The following is a 22297-nucleotide window of genomic DNA, read 5'->3' as shown; positions in this document are numbered from 1 at the left end:
TTGTAAGCAAACGAAGATTACAGTAACATATATATGTCGCAGTCGGATCGTATAATCCGCCGTATTACATTACGGCTAGCCGTTTTACAAAACAGGGGCGTTTTGAAATGCGGCGGTTCGACGATTAGCCGGATTGTCATTGCGATACGTTCTTCAATAAGGCGGCCTACGTTTAGCCGCATCGTATCTACTATTTAGATTGTAGAGTGACCAGTTCTTTCGGTCGTCTACGTAACCGGAGTTTGACAATGTTTGCAGTTTAATTTATTTTTACCACGGTCCCACCGCACTACATGTGTTTCTTTTCCAAAACATTTCCTTCACAACTTAAATAGACGGAGCCCCGCAAGCGGGGCTCCTATTTCTGGGCGGTTGGTCCTCCGGGCATCTGAAGCTACCTAACGAACCTAACCTACTTACCTACTTACGCTTTTTTCCCCAAAGTGTAATGTTTTCACGGACGTCTCACTAAATCAATAGGTAGGTAGGTTAGGTTCGTTAGGTAGCTTCAGATGCCCGAAGGGCAAACCGCTCAGAAATAGGAGCCCCGCGAAGCGGGGCTCCGTCTAGTTAAGTTGCGAAGGAAATGTTTTTTGAAAATAAACAGTCCGACGAACTCCAGATTTGATGGACACCACAGCGTTTTTCATAGTTTGTTGTTGTTATGTCAGGCAGCGCCACGAGTGTTAAAAATTGGGACTAAAAACTGTCAAAGTGGCGGCTAATGACTCGCTGTATTACATTACGGCTAGCCGTGTTGAAGAACGTATGGCGCCGAATACATTCCGGCGGATTTTCTTCATTCAGCCGCATTCAATCCGGCTAATCGTCGAACCGCCGCATTTCAAAACGCCCCTGTCTTGTAAAACGGCTAGCCGTAATGTAATACGGCGGATTATACGATCCGACTGCGACATATATATGTACATATATAAATATGTAGACATGTTATTATATTTGGTTAAAAACTATATGAATCAATAAAATAAACTTTAAATAACCTACGCCCCCTTGTGTGGTCTGCCGTCACAACAACTGTCCACTCACTATAGATATGGCTGACGTTTTCAAATATTAGCGGGGCGCGCAGGGCCGCCGTAAGATGTTAGATAGTCTAAGTGTCCGGAATAATCCAATGTCCGTGTTTACCCCACATTCCCCTAAAGCGCAACCGCTGTCAATGCGTGTTCATGCCGTCATCGGAGAATTTTCAAAAAAATACGAGAATAATATCTCATTGTGCGATCATTTGGTGCCGCAATTAGAGCAAGTAATTGCACGTATCATATCATAGCAATGTAATTAAATAAAATCCTGACGTTACTTATCACAAGTTGATTAAAGGTAATTTAGCTCATTGCAAAATTCCTATAGGGAAGAGCAATAGTCAAGTGACACGCTATTTGGTTCTTTATTTATTTATATTGAATGTTTGCCTTCCTGAAATGCTATGTAGAGTTTTAAGGGTTCATGTTAATGGTGTTTGTTAATATTTGGGTAATCATTATGGTACGTAGGTTACTCGATAAGTTTTGAGATGCTCGAAATTCGAAAATGGAACGCACCTGAATTATATGTTTTTAAAAAGCAAATTTATTTAAAAATAGAACACAAGTGCGAGCGAATCGGCATTCGCTACAATTTAAAAATTGAATACGTTAGAGTTTGTGCGGAAAGAGAAGAGGCGTGGAATGTATGGGGCCCAATACATTCCACGACTCTTCTCTTTCCGAACAGACTCTACAGTCATTTTTCTAAAACGGTTTCCGCGTTTTTTCTTTGAAACGATGGAACTTAACCGCGAACATTTGCGTGCTATGATATTTTATGATTTTAAAGGTTTATCTGAACAATTGTGTTTGCAACGATTGCAGTCAGCGTTAGGAGATTCTGATCCTTCACGGGCAACAGTTTTTAGATGGTTCAACGAATTTAAAAGGGGTAAAACCAGCCTCGAAGATGACCACCGAAGTGGTCGCCCACAAACAGCAGTAACTGCAGAAAACGTGTGGACTACTGAAATGTTGGTGCGTGAAGATCCACGAATAACATACATGGACATAGAGAATATCTTAGGCGTCAGTTCGGGGAGCATTAGCATCATTCTACATCAACATCTTGGAGTAAGGAAGCTCTGTTGTCGTTGGATACCACGTTTGCTCTCCGATACTGAGAAACAGGCTCGTGTAGATTGGTGTCGTGAGATGCGTCTACGATTCGACAACGGGACATCGCGGCGTGTATCGGAATAATTACAGGTGACGAAACATGGATTTACCAATATGACCCGGAAAACAAGCGGCAATCGTCAGTATAGGTTTTCTCAGAGGGAAAGTTAACAAAACTACAAAGACCTCGTAACGTCGGCAAAAAAGTGGTAGCTAGTTTCTTTTCACGGGGCGGACATTTATCAACATCAATGCTGGAAAATTATAGGTCAGTCAACTCTGATTGGTATACTACAGTAGCATTGCCGCAAGTTTCCAAAGCAGTGCGAGAGAGGAGACCAAAGACTGGACTTCGGGGAATCTTGCTGCGTCACGATAACGCCTCTTCACATACGTCCCTCAGAACAAAGGCGTTTATTGACAAAGCTGGGATAGAAACCTTACCACATGGATGTGGGTGGACTCTACAGTCCTGACTTAGCTCCCTGTGATATCTTTTTGTTCCCGGTGGTGAAAGAAAAAATAAAAGGGAAGTTTTTCTCGAGTGCTGAAGAAGCCGTGGCTGCATATGAAGAAGCAATTTCGGATCTATCTGATGAAGACTGGCAAAAGTGCTTCCAAAGTTGGTTCAAACGAATGGAACTTTGTATAGAGAGTAATGGAGAGTATTTTGCAAAAATGTAAAATAAATAATACTAATATCTTCAATCGTTTTTTTTATCTCAAAATTTATCGAGTGACCTACGTATCACACACGAATATCGAGGAAAAATAATCATCTCCGCGAAGTCCTTCTCTCTAGCCTATTCAGCCAAAGATGTCAAAAACCCGCGGCTTATACGAGTATATATGTATATTTATGTATTAGTAGTTAACTGAGTATATAAGACCAAAAAAATATAAATGCAGGTTTTTTTATTAAAAACAACGAAAATTGTAAACTGACTGATGTAATAAACTTTTTTATTTTTGCACCATTTTGAGAAACAAAAAAATTTAATCTGTTTATTTTCAATCAAGAGGTTAGTTGTACAATCAATCTCAGTTACAATCTCTTTAATTGGAGCACTAAGTGTAAATGACTCTGCTATAATGGCAGTGTTGGCTTCATATTACAATAAACGGACTCCCAAGGTTGTCTGTTTAAAATAATACTTAAAAAGCATGCGAATTGCCATATACCCTGCACCCCGCATTAACAATAATATGCACATTAAAATTATTGAATTAATGTGCACATAAAACATTTTATAGGCGCGGCGTTAACATCCATTTGACGGTTATTATAAGTTATTTTAAATAAAAATTTGATTAAATTTTAATTAAAAGATGCATTTTTATTTTATTTATCAGCAATAACAATATTGGCTAATTATTGTTTATTTTTCCAGATAATTTTAGTAGGTACATAAATATACGCCACGTTATCATAGATTCTCCTCTGTTGTAAATAAAAACTGGTTAATACATACATTTCGATATTATAAGTAATAAACATTTGCTGGTATTAGGGCGTTTTCTAAAATAAATATTGAAAACCTGATTCTTTAAAATCTGGACATTCTTGGGCTCATTCTACTCAGAATCGACAGCACTCTCCACCCTTCCATTAAGAAAAGATGTCCCAAAATGTCCATTCCATTACGTCACGTTTTATTATGAGAAAATTTTTCACTTGTATGGACGTGACGTAGTGGAAAGTGGAATGTACAATTTTCATACAATTTTTTTTTTGATTGAATATGCTAGTGATTTTGAGTTGAAAGAACCCAAAAACACCAGGATCCGTGAGAATCGGGTTTTCAATATTTATTTTAGAAAACGCCCATTAAGGGATTATCTAGTAATCGATTTCGTATCAAAAACAAGTTTTAGTACCTGTGGGTACTCTGGGTAGTCTAGTAATTATTTGTTTTATTATTGAATAAAAAAAAATAGATACCATCATAATCAAGTATGGTGGTAACTTTGGAAATATCATATCGATTGTTATACAAAATCATGCATGAGTGTGTCGAATTGTTCCGAGTGGAAAGCCAAGTTTGGAGACTTTCCGACGGCACATCAGTATACTTGGCCGGGTCCTATGATCGCCTTCGCTAAGGAAACACTTTCCGACGGCACATCAGTACTTGGCCGGGTCCTCTGATCGCCTTCGCTAAGGAAACACTTTCCGACGGCACATCAGTACTTGGCCGGGTCCTCTGATCGCCTTCGCTAAGGAAACACGGGGTTTGTGTGATCACGTAGCCACTACGTTCCGCAGAAGTTGGCTGCAAGGCATTCTTTAGGGATAAGTATACAATTTATAGTATGTAACATTACTTTAGGTATAGATTTTGGTTATTTTTTAGATTAGCTGGAAGAGATCCCTCATACAGATAAGGTCGCCGGACATGGCCGGTTTTATTATGATACTTAACTGAAATCCACATAATACATGTTTTAATTCTTGTTCTTCATTTGTTTTTGTAAACCACATTTTTTTTAAGTGATATTATATTAATTATAATATTAATACTGGTCATGTACGAGTAAGTAAGCATATCATATCAACATCAGTATCAACAAACATGAGCATTTTTCAAGTAGGCGCCTAATTTGAACAGAAGAACAGAACAGTCTTTTCGTACAGTATACAAAAATACTCGAGTATTCAATTAATTCTAAAGTAAAAATATATATCGGGTATACATACAGTGTAAGTACATAACAACAGTTTCCGTTAACCATGTACAATACAATACAATACATGTACCTTATGATACGTAATATAAGTATGTTTCGTACATATTATAGGTATAAATAGCAGGAATACACATCATAATAGCGCCTAAATTACCTAATTCATGTAGGTACAGCATTAATTGCAAGGCGGATGTTTATCTTGAATACCCGGAGACTAATGGAAAAATAAATGTCGTTATTAAAAAGCGTCACAAAACGGGCGTAGGTACCGAGTAATTTTTTGCCGATAAAATTACATTAATGTTCGTTTGGTGCAGAAAATTTTATTGTCATGGTAAACTATTATTCTATTAATAGCATTATAAATGGAGGTGGATTGTTGTAGACGAGGGTAATGAGGAAGTTTTTGCCGCGTCCTTTGCCGCCGCCATTACCCCGCCCGCGCCCGCCGCGCCACGCTCGAGCTCCGACCACCACACCACTACTCAATCACGAGGAGCCATTTTCGGAGACAATTTTCGAAAATATACGTATTTTGAACGCTTTTTATTAGATAACGACCGTTGGACGAAATAGCGACCACTAATGAATGATACGTGGGGATGTAATAGCAGCCAATGATGCCTCATTTGGCCGCCACTTTCCAAGCATTACGTCAGTTGTTTTTGTATACGAGACATTTGTCTGATCCCCGTTGCAGCCCTAAATGATTTCACGAAACGAACTTCAGTTGTAAGTAGGAACTAAGATTAGTATAATTGATAAACTGACTAATTAAATTTTATAAATAATAAATATAATAATGTCCATATGTACATAGGTGTCTGAAAGTGTTTGAGTATAGGTACTTATCCGAAGATTAACGCAGTACCGACCTACGTAAGTTATACTTGCCCGTTTGTTTGTGATGCACTAAAACCTATTAAATATTATCTATTAAACAACCCCCCCCCCAGATGACGACATATTAGGTACTCGACGAGTTCCACAGACGCTGCACTTACAGTAACGTAGGTTCGTAAATATGTATTTATTTGTTATTATGTAATAACAAATAAATACATATTTGATTATTTACTTTTAGAACTGCTTTCATGGTCCCTTACCATATTTTTACAATCTATCCTAAAAGTTGCCAATTTTCACATCGAGGTCATCATAGCCATTGTCCGTATCATAGGCCGATATTTAACCCTTCGGGTGGCAGCACCTCCGGTTGAACGGTAGGAGAAATGGCGCGGCCATTTTTAGGGTTCCGTACCCAAAGGGTAAAAACGGGACTCTATTACTAAGACTCCGCTGTCCGTCCGTCCGTCCGTCCGTCCGTCCGTCTGTCCGTCCGTCCGTCCGTCTGTCACAAGGCTGTATCTCACGAACCGTGATAGCTAGACAGTTGAAATTTTCACAGATGATGTATCTCAGTTGCCGCTATAACAACAAATACTAAAAACAGAATAAAATAAAGATTTAAGTGGGGCTCCCATACAACAAACGTGATTTTTGACCGAAGTTAAGCAACGTCGGGCGGGGTCAGTACTTGGATGGGTGACCGTTTTATTGCTTGTTTTGCTCTATTTTTTGTTGATGGTGCGGAACCCTCCGTGCGCGAGTCCGACTCGCACTTGGCCGGTTTTTTAAAATATGCCTCTGCGTGGCAGAGGCCGCGACGCGGACACTCCCCTAATTGGCGGCGGTCGCGAGAAGGTTCGGTGATAACAAGCCCGTAATTGGCAGAGACCGTCTCGCGGCCTCTGTGCGACGCTACATTTCGCGCCTAAAATAAAACCGTTAAAACTATGCCTAGCTTGCTCACTCTTGCAAGATGCATTCGTCAATAAACAAGGATGGTATTCCCTAACGGTCAAATTCCCGCGTAAAACAAAGTTGTTAGAAATGGCGTGATGTTCCCGCCCCACCTCGCCCACCTTACGCGCCGATTGTCGAGCCGCGAACATTCAAACGGAATACGCAGTGATAAAAAGTGAAATAAACTGTGTGAATCGTGTTAAATGTATTGTTTAGTCATAAATACTGCTTTTTCTACAATCAATTGTTTTATTTCCTAATTATACGTATTTTTATACATGAAAGTAGAAAAAAATTGGTAATAGGAAATTAGAACAAGTCTAGCATAATTCACATAAATAGAATGGAATTCATTGGTATACAATCAAATAAGCTATTTTATGCTGAATTCAGTGATATATAGTTTTTATATATCATTCATACATATTTTTTGGGAAATGGTCATATTTCTAACACGCGCCAAATTCGCGATGATCACCCGTTGAGGCCCCGCCACTTGACGTATATTTTTCCAAAATGGCTCCGCCACTCAACCCATCGTTCAATCTGAGGTGCCGCCATTCAACGACTTGTTTATAGTATGTCCGTCTCGCGGCCTCCGCCACTTAGCGTAGAGACCTCGAGGCGGACAGTGCCACTCGAAGGGATATTTCTCGCTGAAGACGACAATGTGGCTCGGTGGCCGGCGCCGGCGCAGCGCGCAGCGGCGCGTGAACTCCGCTCGCGAGAGCGTTACTTAACAGATAATGAGAGCATCATCGTTTACAGAAGTAAGTTTAATTAACGTAAAAAAGCGCGTTTACTCTAACCACCGGCTTATCGCGGCATCTCGCCACTTATAATGACTTTTGTTCATTATTTTGTTGCTGGCTCTACGAGTCTGCCTCGCTTCCGGCGCGAGTTCTATAGGTAATGCAATTTTATGATTCTACAAAAACGTTAAAATAGCATCCAGCCTTGAGGATTGGGAGTATTGTATACGGTTTGGATATCATTCAGATTTCACACCAATCTCTCGCTAGAATAACGGTCCGGGTCCGGGCCTATGCGTCCGATACTTCAGCTTTCTATAGAGAGCATCACGTGATCTTCGTTCACCCGTCATAAAAAAAGAAATATCTGAAGCCTGACCGGGACCGTTCTAACGTTAGTCATCCTTTATTTGGTTAATGATAAGTACCTACTTTAACAACAGTTCTGCATGTTTAGTAATGTAATGATATAAATACGGACAAGTTATTTTATGTAATTCATAATTTTCATGACATTAAAATAACCTTTAATTGTAATGGATTGAATAATCAAATTTGTGACATTGACAACGCAACAGGGCAACAAGATAAAACTGATTTTTATTAAACTGGGAGTAGGGAGAGAGATCCTTAAGCAACCACAAGAACATTTTGTAACTTAGAACTTATTGTCTGTCTATGTCTCCTTGAAAATATCTATCTACAACACAAGAACCAGTAATATAACATGGTTGGATCACGAGATGAATCTATCTATAGAATCCTACATATAGGAAACAAAGTAATTCCATACTCGTGAACACTGAAATGTGCAGCGCCGCCTACCAACCGTATACTGTGCAACTTAACCATGTAAAGGAGCATTTAACTGCTGTTATGCGCAATAAGCTAAATGAGAGGCTTCTAGAGAAAGCTGAGGCAAAACGGCAGTAAGTCGAGCTTAAATGGTTGTAGACCGCCTTCGATCACGACCACACCCAAGGGCTTATGGTTTCATGATGTTTCCTCTTCATTGCTTGTACGTGTGTAGATATATAACATTAACATTAGAAAGCAATACAATGATATTTTGTTGTTTTATATGTAGATAATATATGTTCTTTGTATAAATACCTAAGTATCAGTTATTACTTAGCTAAGTTTCTCATAGATAAGTTATAATTATAGTGACATCAAAATCAATACAAAAAGAAAGACGCTGTTGCGTAATATGTCGGCGGCCGATCGTAAAGTTCCTGTGTAATGTTTTGAGGGTAGTCACATTAAACCCACAGATAGGTAGGATAGGTTCGTTAGGTAGCTTCAGAAGGTCAAACTGTCCAGAATCAGGAGCCCCGAGTAGCGGAGCTGTTAGACTCAGGGAACGAGGAAATTATTTTTCTATTATGCTTAGGAATTTCATGATCGGCCGCCTACATATATACTTAGTGGACTGAACTTTTAACATATGAAGAATCTTGATAGTATCCAGTCGCTCAAGCTTTATGCTGCTTGCCTAGTTACTGGTAATCTCGTTTCGTTTTCATCGCAGTGTAGTTCAGCAATTTCAAGAAAGATGGTCAATTAAGATCCATTTAACCGTTATTAACTCTGATTTCTACTGAAATTTACTTACCAATCCATTTAACTCGATTACTCTGACGTGAAAATAAACAAGTTTAACCATCACTAGCGGTGTCAGAACCCCGCGCAAATCTTGTATAGGGGGAGTTCGGGAGAATTGCCCGGGTTGTAGACTATACACTTTTAGCATGCATATCTCATGTCCGAATATTTATCATTAAGTGATATTGGAATGCTGATAATTTGATAAAATAAACAGGTATAACGATTTTAATTTTTTTTTATAAAATGGATCGAGTTGTGTTCAAGTTCAAACAAACAAACCAAAAGAAGATTTGTATAAGAAGTTCAGACTTCTCATACAAATTCTGCTTCATACAGATTCGTGTTTAATTTCAGCTTATTTTAGACAGAAATTATGTGATGTGTTTTAACATAGCCCGTATATATGTATGTATATTGTACGGTCGTTTTTTAACAATTTTATATGTCGCCTTTCTAGCTGTATAGAAAAGTGGTTACTTATTATTAGGGTACCGGCTGTACTTGTAAGCTATTTACATAATTCTCATCTCATTTTAAACCCAAAGTGTATCTAATTCAAAACATCAGGGTTAAATGAAAGCAATTACCACGCTCCGCGGCCTAGGTATGCACATTACACTACATGCCATTACGTTTTCATGCTCCAAGACATTTCGCCATTGCCCGACTTGCCGCGTCTGTATTCCTACGTCAATAATTACATCGTTTCCTTTGTTTGATGTTCTGTATAGGGACGGTCAAAGATACGTAAATATGTATTTGTTTTTATGCGTTGTGGTATAGGGAGAGGACTACCCATTGAGATATATAGGTAAACCATAGGATTCAGTTTTAAAAATGAAAACTTTTCAGGACAGCATAATAATATTACATACTTAAGGAGGTGAATTCGTGAATGCTCCAGATCGCAGGTGTTTGTGGCCCGAACCGAAGGTGAGGGCCATAAATATGCGATCTGGGGCTTTACGAATTACCGCCCGTGGTTTGTCTAAAGTTTTACGTCTTGCCTTGGCCAGGAAGTGAGATTTTCTCCTAGTGTTTATGCAAATTGGTTCCCAATTTTACTAACATTTAGGTATTTACAGTCAGCTGAAGTAGTATCCGATAGGATAACGTGATAAAAGTATTTACAACACTGTAATATTTTTACAACTAAGGACATACTCGTATCACGCAATAGTTGAGTCATCTATTTTATTAGGATTTAATTAACGAAATAAACAATAGATACTCGTAGGTAAGTAGGTACCCAACCTACGCTCATGGAGATGAAATAGATGGCGCTGTTACCTAATAACCGCTTGGCGCTGTTCGCCAGACAGTATGCATACAGACGTTCTGCTGTAACTCTAATAGCAAGAAAATCAGATTAACGACCGAACACGCGAGCATTCGCAATAAACACTATCTACCTGCCTCTTATAAAGTTTTTACCAGCGTACGAGATAGCTTGCACAACGAGCGATCAAAATTATTGTGTGACGTGTACCCACGGTTGCGTCACGCCGGTAATAATCTAGGTAAAACAAAGAAAGAAGCAATTAACTAAGTATGTACTTGTTAAGCTGGGGCAAGTAAAAACGCTAGCTAAATTAATGTACGCCGCAGCTTCCTGATAATGAGTAATTATTGCAATTACAGTACGGTCAGCGCGTAAGCTGTTATACTTAATTTGGACACAGCGTGTTTAATTAATTATTGCCGCTGCTACATGCAACACGGTGGATGTTACGTTAATTATTTTTATTGTTCTTCTTAAATCTATTGCCAGATAAAAACTGTACTTGATGCTTAAGGTACTAGAATTCATTATCTCGGCGTATTTATGATCATACAATTAACAAATGAATGCGACAGGCTGCTCGCAACTATACATATGTAACTGTTAGTGTGGAAACTTTGCATAGTTTTCTAATTAAATGTAATAGTTTAAATAGGCAGCTAATTCGGTCACTGCCTTGAAGTCAGCAGCCATCTTAAGCGCATGCATCCACAATAACGGACTTAACATTTCGAATTCATTCAGAACGGGCAATTAAATATATTTTTAGCTTTTTGCACACGTACTTATGTTAGGTATGTTAATTAGATGTATCACGTTTGATACTGACCATAGTTGAAACATAATTGTCTTAAAGTTGTGTGAATAGGTGAGTGAACTTGTAAAATAAAATGGTACCTATCTAAATAAGAAAAGAAATATCTTAGATATAATTTTTTTGTATTTTTCTTTAAAATAATTAAGTTATTAAAATAAGTTAAACAAAGTGATCTACATTTTAATTTATTGTTTTATAATTCGGTGAAGGTGTTGTGTGTAAAATAAACCAAACACATACACCTCTTCATTAGCCCCAAATAGTTTATGACGTTATAAAGATACGAACGTCACAACAATTTAATCGAATCTAGGTATTTATGGTTCGTTCGTATCATAATGTTATATGCTAATAAGTACCACCAGTATAATATTATCTTAATTGCCATATTAAGCTATATAATTTAAAAATGGTAATGAAAATTAATGTAAAAACATGTCATATTATTGTAGGGACCTAATTATTCGTAGATATAATATAATATGAATAATTAGGTCCCTCAGGTTATATACCTACCTTAAATAAATGTAATAAAATGAACAACTTATTTGCTGAGGGTTGATTTTTTTAATAGCCCCTCGGCTATTTAATTGAACAGTATAGGCAGGTACGCTAATTTTATCTCTGTCATTTTCTTAGCCATGCAAACTTCCTATACATACATATTGTTACACGTGACTTTGGAAAATCTGGCTTAAAACCTGATTAGGTCATTTATTTGGGCGGAAGCAAAATCAATCAGGTTTTAGCCTGGATTAAATATGTTAATTTAAAAAACGATAATGTAGGCGAGTTTGTTTGTTGGCGGTACTTCGGCAGGCGCGAGCTCATTGTGTCATCCGAGCTCATCGATTGTGTGGGAACCCAGAACCTTACGTTTGCTAATCGGGCATACGTCTTCATTAAAATATCAACCTAGATTATACCTTAGCTTATTGGTGAAAGTACTGATGGCTGCGAGACTAATCAACTGTGATATAATAAAATATCATAACAGCAAAATATGTTTAAGTTAATACTTATTACTGAAGAAACGAAAATACCTAGAAACAAGAACGCCCATATTGATAACAATTGGACCGGATGATAAAATTATTTTTGCTGACTTCCGATATTTCGGCTTTATAATGACTGTTTTTCTGACACAATTAAGTTAACATGAAAGGGCCTTAACCGCCGGGAAATATACCTCGCGGAACTAAATTTAATTAAGAATAATTCCATGAAAAGCGATAGCAAAAAGTGGCGCGATAACGAGAACCGAAACGCTCGATAAACGCTCTAGTTTGCTGAGTTACGTCCGGCTAAAGATATTTATTATCATTTAGAATTATCATATTTGTAGTATAAATGGCGAATATTTCGCATATAAGCGGGCATGATTAGTTTTTCAGTACTATGTGGCCGCGAGAACCGTGAAATTACTGTGAGCGAACACGTAAACGTTGGCGTTTTTGCGCCGTCTGTCGTCGCGCCCGTGGCTGGCCGCCACCGCGCCACGCCAGCTCGCTGCCGACAGCAGCCGCACCATCTGGACTTCCATTGGTCTAACTGCTCCCTTACAGTCACATATACTTATGATTATGAATTATACGGTTCTTGTGATGTTGCAATCCGACATTATAACTGAAACACTACTCATTTTAGGTATACGAGTAGCGTGTCAAACACTCATATGTATACTCCCACAGGTACACACAACCGCATTCATTCGTAATACATTCAATGAACCGCTCGCAAATATACACATCGCAACATTATTCTACGCGATTAAAGAGTCAACCGAGCGTGAAATGAAACTTCTACACAGCTCATACGGAATAGCAGAAACAGGCTTTTTCATCGAACTAGATATTTATACAACATAATGGTTCTATTGACCTAGGTAAGGTACTTTTTAACCATGAGCATTAACGTATTATATCAACGTAATTAATGTTTGACAGACTTATAGGGAGCTTTTTGCTGACGTGGAGACGTGGCAAATAAAACGTAATTGCTGCAATTAACTTCTTGCGACGACAATTAATAGATCAGTAAAGTGTTTTTGAAATATATTCGGTTGACAGGCCTGGATCAGATTCAGAAATAAAATTGTTACTGCGCTACGGTACAGTACCAAAAATAAAATGTCTAATAAAGTACTACTTGTATAAGGATCCCACTAAAAATATTTTCATCTAACGTGTTGCCAAGACGTGACCAATTGACCATATGGCTAGCACTGTCAAAATGTTATCATCTCATGTAGCTTCTAACTTCACTAACTCTACTTCGTAGTCATAATATGTAGCTTGGCCGTTTATAATCTAAAGTATAAGAGCAATGCAATTGAAACTTTATATGTTTAATAAGTTCACTATCGACATCGTATCCCGAGAATTTTGTTTATCCATAGGTATCCAAAATCCAAGTAACTAGGGTTCAAAAACACGACGAAGCAATGAAAACTTTTAGTTAAATAATAACTTTTGTAGGGCGTTTTTCTGTTGGTTTTACCTCTGCTGTATCTCAACCGAAGTCTCTGTTTATTAGAGAAGCGCAACTTAATAAAGAGGCTGACTTGTAATTTGAGGTAAATCTTCAAAGAAAATATACTAGAGTTCATTTGCAACAAATAGGACCCTATTAACCGGGAGTTAAAAAATAAATAGTAGAGCTACGTGTTAGGTATAGGTACATCCGTACCTTAAGAGGACCACTGATTAACAGTCCGCCGGACGGTATCGGCCTGTCAGTTAGAACAAAAAGTTGACAGTTCCGAACAACTGACAGGCCGATACCGTCTGGCGGACTGTTAATCAGTGGGCCCCTTTAGGAATACGTAAATACGACCAGCATACGTTGTCTTTATCTTTATTAAATTGATTAAGCACTTATCAAAATTTTAAAATAGTGGGAACATGAACTGTATTGGGAACAATTACTGAAGTGAGGTAAGTCTCATCACTTTAGACCTTTTATTTTTGAAATATTGAAGATTATATGCTGAGATTTACAAGTTCATTCATCTCAAGTTAAAAAAAAATTACTTACCAAAGTTAATTTTTCGACGGCTAGTCAGTAAGTGGGTGAAAATATTTGAATAGCTTGATACCTTGGAAGGAAACCATTTAATAATAAAACTTTCGCGTTTTGAACACATATTAACTCACAATTATTATTATTATGTGAATAAATTTCGCGTTAGACCCGTCTATAAATGTGAGTTAATATGTGGAAACCATTTATTTCTGATACTTACCTGGTTTAAAGGATCTTATTTGTTGCAAATGAACTCTAGTATTTGCTCCTTGACGGAATACCTCGAATCACACTATTATTTAAGATAGCAATACTAGGTAACTACGGAAAACTTACCCAGGTGGGAGACTTGAACCACTGTATAAAAATAACAATATTAAAATACTTATTTTTTTGTATGCTGGAGTCCTGATAAAATAAATATTTGGATTTGGCACTCATTATAAATAAATGGTTCAGGAGTCCCACCTAGTGCAGTCTTCTGGACTTCCCTTGAGATACCAACATGTGATTTATGAAACATATACCTATCTAAATATATTTCTAAATCGGGATACAAACGGTCGATATGAATAAATAGAAAAAAAATGAGACACATCATCTATAGAATATTTTACTTGTAATCTATTTTATAATTCGCATAATAATAGCATTTACATATTTGAATGGTTTTGCATAGGCGTCAGCTAATCCCCAGGGTGGCACCTACTTGAAGGGTGGCCGAAATAGGATTAATTGTAACGAACTTCTGTTTTTAAACGCACTCGAACCTACCCACTTATTAACGTCTATACAATGTATACAGGTAGTGACTAAAGGATAATATTCATTTCTGAACTTACTAGGAGTGGTAAACAGTAATAAATAATAATTCAGCTTGAGATATAGTCCCCACGGTGGCCCAATGCCGGTTGAGAACTTCACATACACCAGGAGGTATGCAAGTTTCCTTCACTGAATAGCTTAGAATTACCACAACTACCACGAGGTTATTATCGTATGCTATTCCGTACCTATAAATACCGAAAAACTCATTGTCGCAAAAAGTCAGTCGAATAAGTAAATGAAAAAAAGCAAAATGAAAAGAAAAAATGTATCGGGATGACATGCAAATACTACGAAAACTAAAGTGACATAACATATCCCATACATTATTTTAGTCTCGATTGGATCAACGATTCTAATCGTGGCTAGGTCCTCAGAGATTCACTCGGCTACCGCTTATGTCTTAAGGTGCAGTAGATTCAGAAAAAAAAATCCTAGCGCTTGTTTAGATCACAATACGGGTGCTTAAATTTAATTAACAATCTTGAGGCTTTTTTCGGGGGATTGTATTGATTTGAATCCTGAGTTTTTGACTTTCGCTCGATAGAAATAATCAAGAACATAGGTCTATAGGAACATGCACAAACTATGCACAACAGCTAAAAATATGAAAAGAGCTTCTAAAAATTTTAAATATCATGTTTGCAAGGAATTTCTTTTTTTATTTATTTAAACGTACCTAAAAATAAAATTCAAAAACATGATATCCGCGCTCCCGGCTACGCACTTTCATCTCGCTCACGCTTACAGTCAGTGAGAGTGAGAGAAGAACACGAACTTACTGGGCAGACACGAAAGTGAAGAACCCGCGCGAAATCGCGTTTTCATACAAACGTAGTCCTCATTTTTCTCTCTGGATATTAACATTATTGAAAATATTTTCCCACAATTTGTTGTATAGGTATACCAACCACAGCTATGCCCCTAAGTTTGATTTTATTCGAATTTTTAAGTATTATAAGTTATATGAGTAAGAAGCATAATTAACGATTTGTATGAAATCTGTTCTTCGCTCATAATTTTTACCATTATTAAAAAAATCTAAAAAAGTCAAACATAAGGGCATAGCTGTGGTTAATATATGTACATCCAATTACCTATATATTATTTTCCATAATGTCAATATCCAGAGAGGAAATTTAGGACGTTTGTATGGAGAAACGGCCGTCCCCTTTCCTCTTAAACAGATTGTCTTAAAATGTTGATTATTTAGAACTTTCATGATTTTTATTTTACACCTTGCTATTAACACATTCACTGTTGAGCTACAGTCGTAGCCGATAACATAGGTTTCCCAGTATGTAGCGAAAATGCTTAGTAGAGAGGCAAAACGACAACGTGTGATTAGCGCTAAAATGGGACATAATCGTGTATAAAGAAGGCTGTGTGACCTCCGACGTTTCGAAAGCGATATAGCTTTCGTTAATCCAGAGAAACACTGGGTAAATTTGACTTCTAACTTAGCGGGCTTTTCGTATAACCCGCATTGGTAAGAGTGTTTATGAACTTTATTGCACTGGAGTTGACACTCACACGTTATAAGGCCCCGTGGGTTTAGGTTCTTCTCTCACTCTCAAAAATTTCATATTTATATATTTTGCGTTTAGATTAGATGGATTTTAAGATATTATTTGTTTTAACGACATCATGATATCATAATTTAACAGCGTGGCTCTTGTTAGTAGAGTAGACTGGCGCACAGACAAGACATCCTCTAGACTGAGCATAGTAACGCTACCCCCTCTGCCACAAATATTAGCATTTTTATATTCTGTGATACTTTTATATTATACCTATAGTATTATTCCAAGCTTATCAACGTAACGGCGTAATAAAACAATATGGCCATACAGTGTACCAACATAAGGTGATTGTAATATTAGTTCTAATGACAGTTATTGAAAGCCCGCCAAAACTATACTTTGAGCGCGTAGCGCTGATATATGTTATCTGTGACTCTTAGCTTTTGCCTGTCAAATTGTCAAGAATTACCGCTAAGATGAGAAACCAGCTTTGTAAAACTAATATTAATTATAAACCTTTCAAGAAGAACATCGTCTTTACATTTTTAAGCTGTATACGAATCCCCAGATCGAGGCCCACAGGGTGTGCTATCACAAATATACGGTAGTTTTACTCCATCTTCGAGTCAAGTGTCAGAATCCAGTGCCGTGATTGGTCCGTGTCTTTGAACGGACCAATCACGGCACTGGATTCGCTCACCTCGTCCCCCGCACCCCAGTATTTTTGGCAGCATCGGTTTCATGAAATAATTGCTCTAAACTCCGTCTAGAGGATTCCTAGTCTATGAGACTGGCGTGTCCGCGGCCCTCGGCCAAGTTCTTTAATTAGGCCCAACATTTGCTTTTTCTTTAAGTTATTGTGTAGGTATTAGGTATAAATACATAGCTTGCTCTTGGTTTCCGTCCGGGCAACTATCATGCCTTTTATTTAATATGGTTTTAAAGAAAGTGTCGTATGTCTGTACCTGTGTCTTATCAAGTGACCTATCATTAAACGACAACCAAGCACTATATAATTTACGTCTAAACTATGGAGCCTAATACTTGGCATTATCCTTGGAATTTGAATCCGTACGGAATTAACGTATTAATAGGCTATTATCTTGGGAGGAAGGACAAATTACACATAAAAAACATTTGAAGGCCTTGGTGTCTCGTTGATGCTATAAATACCTATCTACATATGCTGCGTCATGTTTAGGTATAGGTAAGAACCTATTACTAAATATCCACTTACCTACCTAGGTATCCATAAATTTACAAAAAGTTAGCAAAATCCGAGTTATGAAGCTGTTTAGGTATTCCAGCATCACAAACTAGCTGCTTTCTTTAGAACCTACCTAATACACTGTACACTGAAAATTTTTTCAATCTTAGGTAAGTATGTACTTTAAAAATATATACCTTAATAAATTTTTCCTTAATAGATTTTCAGATTCTGGAATTGAAAATCTTGTACAAAAACTCAATGCGAAGGTATAAAGAAAGTAAGAAAAATAAAATAAAACTCATGTCCAAATATGACTTCCTAACTGTGCTCTTTACTGTAGAGTTTGCATGGTAGGTTAGGTTAGGTTAGGTTATATACCTTTCCCCAGATAAAATTACTGATTCGTCTGGGTACGGCCAGTCATATTTAGAATAATTGATACGAACCAAATTGATAGATACAAACTGTCCATGTAGCGCTACGCCATCCTCAATTTGGCGCGTGAACCAATTACGAGTTGACAGTGTCGCCAACTTTCAGTAAAACACCGCAATAAAGTGCGATATCCCGCTGCGAGAACGCTTTATTTTCCTATAAAAGCGTTTTATCCACGTATAAAAGCTTAAATCCGCGCAGAGCTTTCTCCGGGCAAAAAGAGTATTAGGGAGCTCGGAGCAACATGGCAGCGGCACGCCCATTGCGGGGCGAGGCGAGCCACGCGGCGCGTCATTGGCGGGCGCCGCCTCCGGGCCGCCCGCCGCGCCCGCGCCGCCGGCTGGCCGCTGCGCGCCCAGCTCGCAGTCTCACCGACCCGAGCCGCGCGACCCGACGTGCAGCGTGCCTCGCTTCTCGTACTCTCCGCGCGACTTTCGGACTAACACTCAAACTAGTGAACTCTTAACTATCAGTGAAGTGATACTAATATAAAAAAACAATAAACGAGTGCGAGCCATCGCATACTAGGAGCCGAGGAACTTACACTTTGAAAGTGCAGCAGTAGGGCAGGCTTTAAACCGGCGCGTGCGGCGATGCGAGTGCGGAAGTGGCATTGTACCGTTTAGCACTCAGTGCGCTAATTTTGTGACTGTTCCCGAGCTATGTGGGTGCGGTGACGGGGCTGCAGCAGCTTGTTCCGGAGGGTCCGCGTGCGCTGGATGCGGTAAGGGGCGCGGCGGGCGACGCGAGCCCCGCCGGTGCCGGCGGCGCCGTGGCGATGACGGTGCAGCGCGACGAGCGCGAGGCGCGCGCGCCGCGCACCAGGTTTATGATCACGGACATCCTGGACGCGGCCCCACGCGACCTCAGCGCGCACCGGGACTCCGACTCCGACCGATCAGCCACAGACTCACCAGGTCAGTACTCATACGTACAACGCCTCCATTTACCTCATTTTCCATATCAAGCCAATCAGAAATCGTAGGGTACTCCATCAGCTAAACGGACCCCCGTGGTACCTACTCTCGGTAGCATTTGAAAACCCTGCATTACAAAGCCGGAGACAAACAATACCTATACAAACACTAAAACTACGTTCTTCTAAAAATACGTGACGAAAATTGTAAAAGCCGCCATACACGTAATTACCTATTAGCCTCGTAGACCGGCCGTAGCTGTCGATGTCGTAGCGACCAGCAAAAGAGTTCAACGGAACAATTAAATCGTACCTAACGTGTAATAAAAACTATGCCTAGGGATTTCCGGAAAAACAATACACCTCAATATCCAAAGGTTAATTTGACCAAATTTGGTGAGAAAATGTACAAATTTACTTTATGCGTAATTAGGTAGGTACCTATTAATTAACGAATGTTGAACAGGAAAATTTTTATATACTTTTTCAGCTATGTCCGGAAGTTCCTAATCAATTGTGTGTAATGTAAGCTCTGCCTGCCATGCGAAAGGTCAATATATATCTCTAATTCTTGTTACCCAGGGACGTGCCCAAAAATTTAATCTTTTTAATTGAGTATTTGATTTATATGTTCGAAGAAAAGTTAATTTTTTTTCCTGTTAGTCTACAGGCTCAGCAGTTGGTTATCGGGCCCAATTCGTCGTAACTGACTGCTAGAGCTGTCCCTGCGTGTCAAGGATCTGTATGTGGTGTGTAATCTTTTCTGTCACTAACTTTGCCAGGCTCTAGGGTCACCAGGGCGGCGGCGGCTCCGGCGATAGACAGGTGACCAAACATTATACAGCTTACACTTGGATTTCATACTTCAGTACCCAAAATAACTTGGTTTAAATATACTTATCTGACTGGGATATCAACAAGTACCTCTTTGACGCGTCAAGAGACCAACGTGGTTACGTGTACCTATAAGTAGGTATAATTAACAGGATACACTTTAACTACTTACTTTACGAATAACAACTATTCATATTCAAAGGGGCATAAATTTAGGAATAATCTGTTTTAAACTACTTTGAAAATGTCACTGAAAATGTAAAATCATGTCACACATATTCACATATATATATATTTTTTATTATATGTATAAATAATTGCACGTTGCAGCATTATGATTTCCATGTTTTATTTTGCAGTAGGATTACCTAGTTATTAACCTCTTATTTGATTTTTTCTATATTTTTTATATAATTCCGTATTTATATTATAAATAATTACATTTATTTAGACTTTACATTGATGACAGGGGACAAAACAATGACATACGGTATTTCAAACATCTACTCTAAATATAAAACTAATAAAAAGTACTTATAACTTGACATAGAATATAACTGTTTAATATAAAATATAAGTATAATAACTTACGAGTCAACGTAGTTAATCGTATATGTACCTCTAATTTTGTTCTAAATCAAGATCTACAAAAAATTATGAACGCCAGTTAGGAATGTGCTTCATGTAACAGTTAAGGCGTTATTTATAAACGTTTGTCAATCTAACAAAACAAGGGTGGCTCCATCCTTTACATTGTAAACAAAGTGTGTCTTACGTAATAAATAATTTTTGATTTTTTTTTTTAAGTTGATGATTGTTTGTCCCTATCCGTCATTTTGAAATTTCTGTTTCTAACAAATTTTAACAGGGTCTTGCTAATTAAGTTTTATGAATAAGGGGGTTATATACAAGTATTATTTATATATAATTCTAAATGCTTCAGCCTCGGATTTGTATACTTAAAAAGTAAATATTTCATGAGTAAACGTGTTTTAAATAGTAACAGACGCATTTACCCATAATCTTAATAACTTACTCACCCACTAAACATCAATCGCAATAGATAGGTACTCGTAATTGGTGATTTATGTGACAGTTCCTCGCTTAAATCCAAGTCGTACCTGTAGCGATAAGATCTAGGAGCAGCCCTAGTAGCACGGTCGCATTTTTATCGTTTATCACCATGCCTGTCACGTTCTAACAAGTATGTAAGTGCGAAAGTGACGGGCATAGTGATAGTCGATAAAAATGGAACCGTGCTGAGCCCGCTGATGTAGATACAGTAGCCATACGGACGATTACACTTATTCTAGCAGTAACATTTTAATTCAAACCATTAGGTTAGGTTAGTACATTGTAATAATCTTCGAATATCTAAACTTTGTTATAGTGGCACCTACAACTTAATATACCTAATTTGGTATTACCTAGTATTTATTAATTTAATATGTAGGTATTTGTAACATACGTAAGTTAAAGGGATAAAATATGTAATTGCAAGTATGTAGGTACCTGAACAAAAAAACGTTAATACATATTTGTGTTTGAAACCCCTTAATCCCTTAAGTACAGATATGAAAGTTACGGAAAACTAACAAACAGTTTAATATTTTTTCGGAAAATTCAGGAAAATTTCACCGGAAAAGTTTAATTTTGGAAATGTACAATTTCGGTTCTCATACATAAATATGAAAAGCTTCCGATTTTTTCCATGTGGAAATTTTGGAAACAATCCGACGGCACATCAGTATCCTTAAGTTTCTAACTTGGGCTATAAAATTGCATAAATAATAAAAATCCAACACAAAAGTATACTTAGGTAATAAATTAAAGTCACGCAAGACGCTTATGCTTGTTCGAATTAGAGGCCGTATCACGGTTATCTCGAGATCATATCGGTGAGTGCATTAAGCATCGACGAATTTAACAATTATTACATGGAACATTTACAGATGGCCGGGCAAGTTTTTTAATTGGTGGTAACGTTTGTAAATATTGAAGTCATGTAACTCGCTAGTGGCTAATGTTTATAGGAAAATCTTTCTTTCAAACAAAAAAACAGTGTCTGTGTAGGAAATAATAAAAGGTAAAAAAACAAAAACATAAATCCATTGTTTTTAAGTTTTATATAATAGAATATCGTGGAAGGTAAACGTACGAGTGCTCGACATGCTCAATAGATGACATTCTGCTGTCACCTCTATTGACAATGACTTATGTTTCAAGATGACATGTATTGGGACCGCGTCGAGCACCAGTACGTTTACCTTAGTTTAATAAAAATCAACAATATAATAAATTATTAATAATATTGATTTAGAAAGAAAAGTAAACACTAAGATAGTCAATTTTATGCACATAATTAATCATTCGCTTCGTTTACTTTGTCTTTTAATTTATTCATAAACC

At 37.8% G+C, this 22297-nt stretch overlaps 1 protein-coding gene across 1 annotated transcript in view; it reads left to right on the top strand.

The window, feature by feature from the left end:
- Window positions 1-18151: 18151 nt before the first annotated feature.
- Window positions 18152-22297, top strand: part of LOC134661115 (homeobox protein B-H1-like) — a 28882-nt gene continuing 24736 nt past the window's right edge. Inside the window, exon 1 of the mRNA XM_063517064.1 lies at window positions 18152-19055. Coding sequence (XP_063373134.1) covers window positions 18917-19055 — 139 coding nt within the window. The 5' untranslated portion in view covers window positions 18152-18916. The remainder of the gene's footprint in view (window positions 19056-22297) is intronic.

The sequence above is a fragment of the Cydia amplana genome, chromosome Z, assembly GCF_948474715.1.
Source record: "Cydia amplana chromosome Z, ilCydAmpl1.1, whole genome shotgun sequence".
Lineage (NCBI taxonomy): Eukaryota > Metazoa > Arthropoda > Insecta > Lepidoptera > Tortricidae > Cydia > Cydia amplana.
Note: the sequence above shows the minus strand (reverse complement) of the source record. Positions and strands in the feature narration are given on the sequence as shown.